Source organism: Ostrea edulis, chromosome 2 (genome assembly GCF_947568905.1).
Source record: "Ostrea edulis chromosome 2, xbOstEdul1.1, whole genome shotgun sequence".
Taxonomy (NCBI): Eukaryota; Metazoa; Mollusca; class Bivalvia; order Ostreida; family Ostreidae; genus Ostrea; species Ostrea edulis.
Window position 1 is genome coordinate 37286298 of NC_079165.1, and position 13051 is coordinate 37299348.

General features: G+C 36.2%; 1 protein-coding gene across 1 annotated transcript; it reads left to right on the plus strand.

Annotated features, from left to right (window-relative positions):
- Nucleotides 1–551: 551 nt before the first annotated feature.
- LOC125681763 (BTB/POZ domain-containing protein 2-like) lies at nt 552–13051 on the plus strand. The gene is made up of 3 exons (XM_048921980.2): nt 552–692; nt 7921–8341; nt 10233–13051. The coding sequence occupies exons 2-3, from the start codon at nt 8022–8024 to the stop codon at nt 11263–11265; spliced, it is 1353 nt and encodes a 450-aa protein (XP_048777937.2). The 5' UTR covers nt 552–692; nt 7921–8021; the 3' UTR covers nt 11266–13051.

The window sequence follows — 13051 nt, forward strand, 5'->3', positions numbered from 1 at the left end:
TGGCCGATAGATTGTCTCCTCTTTCCCTAAACAAGCAGGCAAACAGAAGGTAGGTGCATCTCCCTATCTAGTGATAATGTACAAAATCTAAAGGAGCCATGGTCTTGAGTAAGGTGAGAATGTCTCAGATCTTTTTCTGAATATTGGTTTTTTTAATGATTCAAATGACTGAGTGAGCTCTTTCATTGTATATTCATTAAAATAGCACTTTAGTATTACCAATTAAAAGTACATTAGTATTCAAAATTAAGTGTACACTGTAACTTAGAAATAAATTACAATAACATAATTATATGAATGCTGGTATTACTAGATATTGCTATTATTAATATAGTTATACATGTACATAGGAAATAATATGAACTTCTTTTAAATGAACAAACTGAACATGAACGTCAAAATGGGTAACAGTCGCTCTTTTCAGAATTGGCGTTCCGTGTGATTGATCAGTTATTCAATACTACTAGAGTCGTTTTTTAAAATTCAATTCAATAGTTCAAATGTCCAAACGCATGTACAGGGTGTTCCGTAATATCCGATACTACTTCAAACTGATATTGATCTGCATTCTGGAACTCACAAGAGGTAGGAGAACTTGGTGTCTGTTATTATCTCTTTATAAAGATTGTTCCGGCGATGTCCAGGATCAGTAAGTACGCGATAAAAGGAATGGTGGTTATGGGAGTCTGGCAGTATGGAACTTTATTTTTCATAGTCTAAGCTTTTTTCTTTTTCACAATATTTATAGACAATTGTGAGTATTCGCAAGTGAATAAGGAAGAAAATTATTCTCAGGATAAAGATGTTATAAATATATACTTGTATTTATACTTTTTTGCGCACTGTATATTACATTTTACATTACTGTTTTTATTTGATCTGTCTTTTTCGGGAAACTTTCGCACACTATATAGCGTTACTAATCTTTATCCAACATACCTTTCAAAGCAAGTATATAATCATTCTTTGCTAAAGTATTCAAAAAGTCTTTTTACAAGTCTCTGGAATATATATATATATATATATATATATATATATATATATATATATATATAAAGCACAAACAAACAATTATAACACGCAAACAAAAAATAAATAATTAAAATTCAGATTATCGTAGTTTAAAAATGTTTTTCCAGTTTGTCCATTGATTTTCAAAGTCGGACAGTTTCGAATTACATGTATGTATTGATACATGCCTTTCAATTCCGTATTTCATTCTTAAATGAGAAGGTAAACCACACAAGGTTGGAATGTTATTTTTACACAGGTATGAAAAAATATACTGTTTAGCATATAATATACTGTATGATTAAGTTTTTTACTTCATAGTTCTCATTCAGTGGCAATTCACACAAAATAATACATGTAATAATAACATTAAACCCACTCTGCTAGAGCTTGTTCTGTAAATATGCAAACTAAAGTTTCTCTATTAAAGTGTAGTTATTTGATCGTACGAATAGTGTCTACTTTATGATTACAGAAATTGCAGTTGTCAGGAGTTTTGATATTGATCTTTTTAAGATAATAATTAACAGGGAGTAATTAATGAAGGATTCTATACTGTAACCACTGCACGGAGGAATCAGTAGTTTTACAACAAGAAGTCCAGTGACTTAACTCCCCCTACCAGAGGGAATTATAGCGTTATTATTTAAACATATTGTAAATAATTTTTATACATTTTTCATTCAGCAGAATAGTCTCAAAATAGGAAGGCAAAAATGAGAAACAGCTCTTTATAGCAGTAGTTCTATCTACATATACTTTAAATATTTAGAAATAGCACAGATTATATTTCATTACACATACATGAAGAATGTTGAATTACCTCTCTTCATACACCAAAGCATGAAAATATTGCACTTTATGTATATTTGAATTGATTTGATAAGGTAGAGAGAGCTGTTATTACCCAGGACTACATATGCTGGGGTCTAAAAATGGTACATGTACCCATGGAACACTTCATCAAATCACTGAACTGCTCATGGATAAAATAGTTGATGGGAAGTTGTGGTACATGCATGCTTAGACATATTTTTAGCTATCAATGGTAGTGATGTGGGAAACAAATTTTTTGACTTTGGAGATGCTTCTTTTCAAATATTTTTATACCCAATGATAATAGTTTTTGGTGAGATGATTTACCTCATGGCTTTCTGTAATGGAAAAAAAATTGAATGTGCAAAGCATGCATGCGAAAAACAAATTTTCTAATATTCCAATATGGTATAACACAAATATATAAAAATCAATGAACACATTGTATATTTTAAAGAATAGTACCAAAATGGTGTCAAGAACTTTGGGGAATTTTTATCAAATGCCTGTAATTATTGATCAAAAATTGTTTTTCATCAAAACTTCAACATTTCCCCAAGTAAACAAAACTTAGAAGGATGGATTTATATTGTTTAACGACCCTCTCAAGAATGTTTCACTCATGGAGATGCCATCATTGCCGGTGAAGGGCTGCAAAATTTAGGTCTATGTTCGGCGCTTACGGCCATTGAGCAGGGACGTGACGCGGGGTCTCGGTTTTTGTGGTCTCCTCTAAAGGACCGCCCCATTTAGCCGCCTCTTACGACAAGCAAGGGGTACTTAAACTAACCCTGATCCCCATGGGATGGGTCTCCATTGCTAGTGATTAACCTAGCGTTAATAGGCAGCACTATTACCATGGAGAACCCTAATTCATTTGGCCAACCAAATCCTAGCAAACAACCCATTGCATGTGACCAATCTACTGATCAACCAAGCACTAGTGACCAGTTTAGTACCAGAGACCAATCAAGTACAAGTGATAAAGCAAGAAAAGATCAGGAAAAAGTGAGGGGAAGGCCGTGGAATGGAGAGATTTTAATGAGGAGAGCCAGGAAAGGATCGGATGACGGGAAAGATAATCTCCTTTCACCACTTTTTATGCAATTTAAATAATGCAGCAAAATACAAGATTTTCATGCATTTCGCAGGCAAACAATTATCATTGATCTATAGAACAGGCATGACCAATTTCAATATGTTCTCATCACTGTAATTGGGGTAAACATTCTTATTTCCATCACTTTAATTGTAGTATTGCATGACTACGTTACAGCTTTCTAGAAGTGAAAATATCGAAGATATAATCCACTACTCAGTATTGCTATGGATTTTTTGTATGTGGAGCCTTGGTAATGGAGGTTTTTGCCTAGTAAATATCTACTTTAAATCATGAATTTCGTCACTTTAAAATTCATTTTATGGGCATTCAACGGAATTTGACTGCACTGGAACATCATAATTATCGCTGTTAAAAGGCTGTTACATCACAATGACAGAATATCACGGGTATTTCTTCAAATGTGAAGTTTCAAGGACGTTTTGAAACATTGCATGTTATGAAAATAAGCGCTGAATAGTAATTCTGTAAAACTCACATAGAACGAATGTTGTTTGTTTGCTTCACGTCCCGTTGAGACTTTTTCACTATACACAATACGATTCAATTCAGTTTATTCACTCAAGCCAACTATATATATTGCTACATGAGGTACAATTTTTTGTAAATAGGTAAATTGTCAGAGGTGCAATATAAATTATATTAGAAAAAAGGCACAGGTACACAAGTTGTATATAATCACGGAGGACAGATTGATTTATAAATATTTAGTATAAATATGCAGAGTTCTTTCTCAAAGTTTCAAGTTTCAAAGATGACATCAATTCACAGAATTTAAAAGTGTTCGGTCTGTAGCAGAATTTCGTGTCTAAAATGTGTTCCTCACATCTGAAAAGGTTTCACATTCTAAAATAAAGTGCATTTTGAATTTATTTACGCAAAGAAGCTTTGTAGTTGTTTGCTAACCACGCGACATCCATATCCCTAGCGATTGCAGGTTCCATTACTTAATGCTAAACACGAGCATTAAACAGCATTGCTTCAGACTACTTGTAAGTGGGTACCGGTGTTGTATAGCACCCACACACACCCGTAAATTGACTGTGTATAGTAGGTCTTTCTCCACGAAAAGTCGACCACGAAGGGAGATTTACTCTATTATAGTTTAATTTACCCCACCAAAAACCTACTGTTTAGTAGATTTCCCCTCCTTTCCATTCTGGTTAAGTTTATGACGGACAATTCTTTGCAATACTTCAAAAGACATTGACAATATCTTAATAAAGTATACATATTCTTCCATTATAAAATGAATTATGCATTACTGGTTAATAGTTTAATTATGTCTCCCCTTCCCAGAAGTGGGACATATTGTTTTAGTGTTAACTCTTCTTTTTTCGCTTCTCATACAAAGTTTATCCGGGCATATAGGCGTTTGATATTTGGTATGTGGGTACACCATGATAAAACTATGTCGCATACCATTTTTGATGACCTTGACCTTTTATGTAAAGGTCAAATAATAGAATTTTGGGGATTTTTTTCCCCTCCGGACTATAACTTTTTTTAAAAATTGTCTTTTGACATAGGCCTTTGATATGTGAGTATATATGATAAGACAATGTGTCGCATGCTAATTTATGACCTTTTATGTAAAGGTCAAATGATAGAATTTTTGGGCATAGGCCTTTGATATTTGGTATGTGGGTATACCATAAGAATGTTCCACGTGCCATTTTTTATTACCTTTGACCTTGACCACTTTAAGGATGATTCCCAAAAATGTTTTTAAAAACTATGGAAAATGGAAGAGGAGACATCAGTTTAAGTGTGCTAAAACCAAGGGCGGATTCAGAAATTGCGGTTACAGGGGGCGCCACTTTATGAGGCAGGTGGTCTGGGGACCGCCTTGAGACCCCAGTGGGTCCAGGACGAAGTCCTGGTGGGGGCAGGGGGCGAAGCCACCGAAAGGAAGTTCCTGGATTTTACAAATTTTATAGGGCTTGAAATATGTCTCCTATTCAGTCATTTGTACTATTTTCTATTATTTTTGATAAGGTGAAATTAATAAAATGACGGAAATTTTAAAGGTTTTTGGAAAAAATTAAGTTCTCCCAATAAAGTAATTCAAGAAGCAAAAGGTTTTGTCATTTATTTCTCCAGGAGTGGAAGAAATCATTGCTCTTTTATCGTTTAGTACATTTTTCTAAACAAGATACCACGATTTACCTTAAATTTGAACATTTTAAGGGGGCGGCGGCTGCTCCTTCCCCCCTTAAATCCGCCACTGAAACTATTCTTCCTATTTAGTTCTATCGTACATACATACATGTATAGAAAGATGTGTAACTTTCTGAATACGATTCCTGTTGCACAGAGTGTTGTGAACGCATATCTTATCCTTGGACATGTCTTTCATCATGAATTGCAGCATTATAACAAGTTTTTGTTTGCTTAACATCCCTTAAATTTCGGGATTTTTTCACTTATTCTGACACGTCACCAACTGTAGGTGATTTACCACAAACTTTGACCTGTGCCCGGCGCTCAGGGTCATAACAGTGAGGGTCTTTATGTGCACTTCCTTTTTATACACCCTTTGAAGACAGGACGCACATGTATGATAGAGTGGCGTTGTCCGTCTGTCCGGACCCTGTGGGCAGGATACAGACCGAACCATAAGTTCCAGGAACTTACAAATTGGTACATTTGATCACCATGATGAGAGGAAGATGACTATTGTTTTTCAAGGTCAAAGTCGTAGTTTCACTTAGCAGGAAAACCTAGTAGGAACCACTTGTGGACAGGATACAAGCATCTTAAGAAGATGCTTATTGTTTTTCAAGGTCAGAAGTCAAAGATCAATGTCGTAATATTACTTAGTAAGAAAAACTTGTAGGCAGGATACAAACCGAACCATTAGTTCCAGAATATTGCAACTTAGTACATTTGATCACCATGATGAGAGGAAGATGCCTATTCTTTTTCAAGGTCATGAGTCAAAGGTCAAGGGCGTAGTATTACTTAGTAGGAAAACCTTGTAGACAGGATACAAACCGAAATGTAAGCTCCAGCATATTGCAACTTGGTACATTTGATCACATTGATGAGAGGAAGATGCCTAATGTTTTTCAAGGTTAGAGGTCAAAGGTAAAGATTCTTTATCGTGCCACACCTGCTGTGACACGGGACCTCGGTTTTTGCTGTCTTATCCGAATGACCGCCTCATTTAGTCACCTCTTACGACAAGCAAGGGGTACCGAGGACCTACTACTTTTCTAAATCGGATCCCCACGGGAGGATTAGTTGTAGATATCATTTAAAATTTGTAAACATTTAAAATTAATGTACTATGTTTTAATTTGTAAAATAGTTTTATTGAAGAGCAACTGTTGTAAGATAATTCGAAAATGTGTACACCAAAGAATTGTGATAAATGTGAAATTTCATCATATGCAATTGTTATTGTCGAGGTCACATGTATATACTACATGTAGATGTACCGATACGACTGTGATCTCATTGGACCTATATTGTCTGTTCACTATATGTCTTAAACTGTGTGATCGTTACTATGGAAACCAAATTGGTGTAAGAAAAAAAATGGAGGTTATATTTTCGCTTCTAAAGGCAAAAGGTATCACCATGCCAAGTTTCATCAAAATCGACAGACCTTGATGTGCCACTCCCTGCCTGACTCTTACATGTATATGGAGTAGTACTTAAAGTGCCATATTATAATTATCGACATTTTCTACACTTGACACTGACTGGTTCTCTGCCCTTGATTCCAATGGCAATCGCAAGGAACGTCAATTCAAACCAGGAAAGATAAATTCATCATAATTTATTTCCACGAAAAGGCGGGTATAGATATACCGAACTAGATGGTTTGTTTTACATGTTTCACATCATTGTAATATCCAGTAATGTGTATGGTTAATTAAGTGATGATTGGTGCATGCTGGTATACCTGCGATTTGCGATCAGTAAAACTCATTATTGAATCTGTATACTCTCACTTTCTGTATGCAAATGCTGCTATGGTTACTCTGGTCTAAAAATAGAATTGATTATCAGCACTGGTTTTAGTCGTTGCTTTAGGAAATTCAAAGACAATTTAACTTCACTCCTGCAACTAAAATACCAGGTAAATGTATATATATTTTCTGCGAATAGGCGGATCCGAAAGTATACATCTAAAGTTAGATCTGACCCAGCGGGTTTGTAGGTTTTTATTCTAATTACATGTACGTACTCTTCAATGATACATTGAAATGCATTTCACTTTACTCGTATTTAAACAGGCCATATTTGTTGGTATGCGATTATGATGCTGTAATTCTTTTGGAGTTCATAATTTAAAAGTTGAGGTGTTATCATAAGGTCAAGGAATTTTCATTGACTCAAAATGACTTTCAGTAGCATGCTTCCACCATAGCTTGTTGTATAACAGTGCCAATTTGTTCCTCGCACAACTCAAAGCAGACCTTGTGTCCCTCTTTCTATTGTACTTGATTATTAGTATGCTTGAATAAATCTGAGCGTTCTTGTTCACCGAGATCCAACAGACCAGAAAATATAAAAGTTATGTGCACCATCAATGTCCTTAAGGTAAATAAAACATTTGATTTTTCCAGTATCGGACCAAAAGTAAATTGGGAATATTGAAATTTATAAAACTGGTTATTATTTGTGGTTGTCCACAGAAACTTGGCTGGTTTTCAATGTTCTGAATTATTCAATCAAATCATAAAAGAACTATTGACATTGTATCGGTCAATGCAATACGTTGGCTATTCGTGAAGTATAATATTCACTTTCCGGGTAACTAACGCATCGTATTGACCGTGAAAACGTCAATAATTGTATACTATATAGTAATACCGTGGTTCGGTTCAGTTATGCTAATATTCTACATGTATATTTTAATACTAAACATGTACTTCATGCTATTGTAAATATCAGTTTATGTACTTCCACCGATTCTCTCTGTGCGCAATAATGTTACGCTGTTCTTTATACTATTTCAGACATGGGCAGCCTTGGAAGCGAAACGAAGCGAATGTATCCTGGCCATAAATAATTACTTCAAAGTAGTGTTTCAAAATAAGTTTTAACATACTTTTCCATCATGGATATAAATGACATTAGTGAAGTTACTCCAGAAAAAAATCAATCACCAACGGGTGAAAATGCAGGAGCAATAAAAAACCAGGCATGGCAGTGTGACAAGTCATTGATTGAAGGCATGCATTATATGTTTACAAACCAAATTGCATGCGATGTTTCCATCCTTGTTGGTCCTGACAAATATGAGATCAAGGCCCATAGGTTGGTTCTTATAGCTAGAAGTCCAGTGTTCTTCAACAAACTTCGTCCCAGCTCGTCGGAGTTCCCGTGTAAAGTGAATGTACCGAATGTAGAAGTGGACACGTTCCTCAGATTTCTTGGGTATATGTTTTACACAATTCTCTTCATATGTCACCTGCCCATATTTCAAAATCTACACTGTGCACTGTTGTTTTCTCCAAATCATCGATACGACGGAACAGTGTTTATGGGAATTCAACGATACTTGCCACAAACAAACTTTATTTTTTTAATCTATGAAAAAAGAATCCTTAAATGTATGTTTATATGAGTGAATCAAGAGCGGACCAAAAAGTTTAGGATTTATTCAATCTTAACGAGTCTTGAGTCAAAATGATATGAAAGGTGGATACTTACATGTATCATTTAATTCTAGGATAAATAAGACGACACACTGATATATATTCACGATATTTTCGTCAGATACAAGTATCACTTAAGAATTCTTTCAAAAAGTTCATAAAAATAAATTAAAATAGTTTTATAACTGTTTGAAGAGGCATTGAAGCCGAAAGCGCAATTTTATTATTTTGTGTGTGTGCGCGTGTCCGTTGTTTTGTTTGTATCAATGCGCGGTTTTGTAGGATTTGTCTAGTACATGTCTTTTTAAAAACCTATCTATCCGTGTAAAATTGTTTAATGGAGCAAATGAAATGAATAGATTATGCCATCGTCATGTATCTACAGATTTGGATAATCCGCCCTTATTGACCCGAATTTTACGGAAAATCGGTGAAATTTTATATTTTCCTAAAATGCCGTAAAACTACCTGTATCCTGTGGACGCTCCGTGAGCTGTATCCTGTGGGCGCCGTGGTGTGGACGCTCCGTAAGCTGTATCCTGTGGGCGCCGTGGTGTGGACGCTCCGTGAGCTGTATCCTGTGGGCGCCGTGGTGTAGACGCCTCGTGACCTGTGTGGTATGGACGCTCCGTGAGCTGTATCCCGTGGGCGCCATGGTGTGGACGCTCCGTGAGCTGTATCCTGTGGGCGCCGTGGTGTGGATGCTCCGTGAGCTGTATCCTGTGGGCGCCGTGGCGTGGACGATCCGTGACCTGTATCCTGTGGGCGCCGTGGTGTGGACGCTCCGTGACCTGTATTATGCAGTATCAGCCGGGTTATCTAGCGTCGTGTCAGCTACTCTGTCGAGATACACTTGTTTACATAACAAGGACTTGTGACCTCTGTATCCCCCATGTACCTTGACTACTGACATTCAGTTTTTTGCTGATCAGTAGTAATACCTTAGTTAAGCATTCTATATATTAAAAATCAAAACATAAAATTTTCAGCTCAAATCATGTCCATGTCCCTTTAAAATAGAAAATGATTTTATTAACCGCATAGCATCTCTGTGTAGTTGCCACGCGGTCGCCTTACGATTTAAATGTTAAGATAGAGGTGTTAGCTGGAAGCATTATAGCCACGACTTACATGTCTGTGTATGCATGAGCACCATACAGTGAGACATTATAAAGGGTACCACGCTTGCACAGCAACGTTAGTGACTGTTACATGTGTGGGCTATAAAACCGTGCGATACCGAGATTTCATAAAATAGACCCGCACAAGTACAATCAGTCGGCCGCGACAGACCTTAGTCATTAAACCAGGTAGTGACAGTTCTATCGCCTAAAGCTCGGTATCAGGTGTGAATGTCACGGGTCCTCGGAGATGACCTTAAAAACGGATGTACCGTGTCACAGTAGCTTTTGGTGTGGAACGCTAAAGAACCCTCAGTGCTCAATGGCGGTAAGCGCCAAGCATAGGCCTAAATTTTTATAACCCCTAACTGATATTGTTGACATCTCCATATGAGTGAAAAAAATTTCGAGAGGGAAGTCAAATAAGATACAATCGATCAACAGAGTCCGTGAATACGTGACTGTGGCGTACCCGGTAATTGGTTCATTGACTAGATACACATACAAATATGATTACTATTGACTAGATATTTTATTTTGATTAACTAGATATCTCTATACTGATGAAGTTGAGGTGAACCAGGAAATAGCAATGTCCTTGTTGCCGATTGCGAGACGGTTTCGGATCAATCATCTGGTTCAGCTCTGTTTGAATCTGCTCCACGAGGAAGTTGATTGTGAGAACGTCTGTTACTTGTTAGACCAAACCATATTATCCCATTCCATAAACATGCGTGACAGGGCCATGGAAATAATCAACAAGTCTACCAGGGTTTGTTTAAAATCGGAGGCTTTTCAAAATATTAGTTCAGAAGCACTTGGTTACATATTGAAGTCAGACAAGTTGACCATCTCAGAACAAGAGTTGTATGAATGCTGCTTGGAATGGGCCTCAACACAGTGCCATAAGAAGATGCTAAAAGTAACGGATGGAAATATTAGGGAACAGTTAGGTGAGTGCATGTATGAAATTCGCTTCACACTCATGCAAGAAGAATACTTTCGACACGAAATAGTCAGCAGGAAAATACTTTCCGACGAAGAAAAGGCTGATATTTTAGAATGCTTCACAAGTGGAAGTCCGAAGAATGTAGACTTCAAATTCGATCGAAATTTACGAAAGACTACAGAGTATCATCGAATTTTGCGATTCGGGAAACTCGACAAGAAACTGAAAGAACACACCGGTAGGCCCGACGCAATTATGTTCGAAACCTCAAAGCCCCTCTGGTTTCACGGAGTAATTGTGTATGGTTCTTATATCGAGCAAACCATCAATGTCCATCTCGAGATCTCCGATACTAATAATAAGGTTATCAGAGTCATAGGGCAAGCTTTTGAGAGCATGGAATCCGAGGATGTTCACGATGTTCTTCTTCCAATGCCATTTGAAACAGTTGCCGGAGCACGTTACAACGTTGTGGTCACTGTTGTGGGAAAATTTCGTCACATGTATCAAGGAGTAGAGGGGAAAGGGGTAGTGAAATTCAAAAACGCCGAAATTACTTTCTTTGAATCCGGAAATTCGTCGAATGGAACCACAATTACACATGGGCAGATTCCCGGATTTTTACTGTCATGACATAACTGTATGCTATACCAACGGCTAAAAATATCTACAAGGTGTATGTATGTTTGAAACAGCTGCAACAACGTCATTGCAAGGTGACAAAGTTTCAATCTGAACATGTACATTTATTTGACCTATACTACTAATGAATTTTCTGTCATGAAAAACATTTTGCAAAAAACATCTGTCTTAGAGGAAATTAACACAGGATCCAGTGAGGCACACTAGCAGAGTGTTTCCGAGTACAGCATATTTCATTACCAATTTCACTAATTTTCCCACATTTCCTGCATTACACAGTTTTCATTTCTAATTCATTTGGCAGTAACATGTTATAAGTGACTTTGATGAATCATATATTTAGTCAAAAGCAAAATGTTAATTTTTCTCATTGCTTAGATGTAACAATCAATTTTATTTTTTGGACAAAGTGTTTGGTGCAATGTAATCTTGGCATTTATTTATAGGAATTTGGTACTTTACAATCTTGAATATTAGTTGTCTCATGATCGAAAGATTATATATATTAAGATTTAATTCGATAGATAAATCAACACGAATTCCAAGCAGGTCTATAGAAATAATTTTGCCTGAAAACAGAAAATTAAACTGAATTCTGATAAATTTAATTTGTTCATTGTTAAATGAAAGGCGACGATAACGAACAGTGATCAATCTCATAACTCCTATAAGCAATATAAAATAGATAGTTGGGCAAACACGGACCCCTGGACATACCAGAGGTGGGATCAGGTGCCTAGGAGGAGTAAGCATCCCCTGTCGATCGGTCACATCCGCCGTAATACAATTCAATATATGACTTATCATTTCAGGTTTGAAAAAAAGAAATTCTATAACACTTGATTTTATCCATGAAAGTTGCTTTGAATGTTTACTTAACTGCATTTCCATACAACAAGATGTCATACAATATCTGAAGTACCAGTACATACCATATACTTACTGTGAAAAAAAAAACTACAGGTATCAGTTTTATTTTTAAAAAATTAAAATTAGCACGTCTGTGAAATATTGGTCAGCCTATTAATTACGATGAAAAATGCAACTTGCATTGAATGAATTCAATCATGCATTGACAACATTGACTGGTCAAAGTTGCAGAAAGTTAACTTGTTACTTGTACATTATAAAGTTAGTCATGAATGAATGATAACAGATAAAGTGAAACTGGATATCTGGTATATTGCAACAATGTTCAGACTTTTGTATTTTACATGAATTATTCTTACTTGCTTAACATGATAAGTTAGTTTAGAATACAACTGTAGTTCTCTCTACATTTAATGCGATACTAGGCCGCCATATTTGACCATATTATAGATATTGTATAGCCTTGGTAGTATGAGATGGAGTTCGCCTGCATGGATATTGGTAGTTATTATCTATGGAGGTGACAACGTAACACTACATTAGTATTTCTTCTACTTGTAGACAATTGCACTTACTGTGAAAGTTAAAGAATCAGTGATTATTGTAAATAATAACTTTTATGTGACGTGCGAGGTATTTGTCTCTCACTTTACCCTGACCTGTTGTTATGACTGGGTGGAGTAATGGCTGTTTTTGATCTAATTTTACCCTTCTCCTTACTTGCTGTATTTCATCCAATCAAATGTAGCATATTCGTCACGTGGTCATTGTTTGTTTACTATGTACCAGGAGCCACGCTAGTTCAGAGCAGCAATTTTGATCTTAATTTTTACTTGGTTTTAATGACCCCCTGTACTGTATATACTTTTCGTCATTTACTAAATAAATGACATTTTCTATTCTCAAA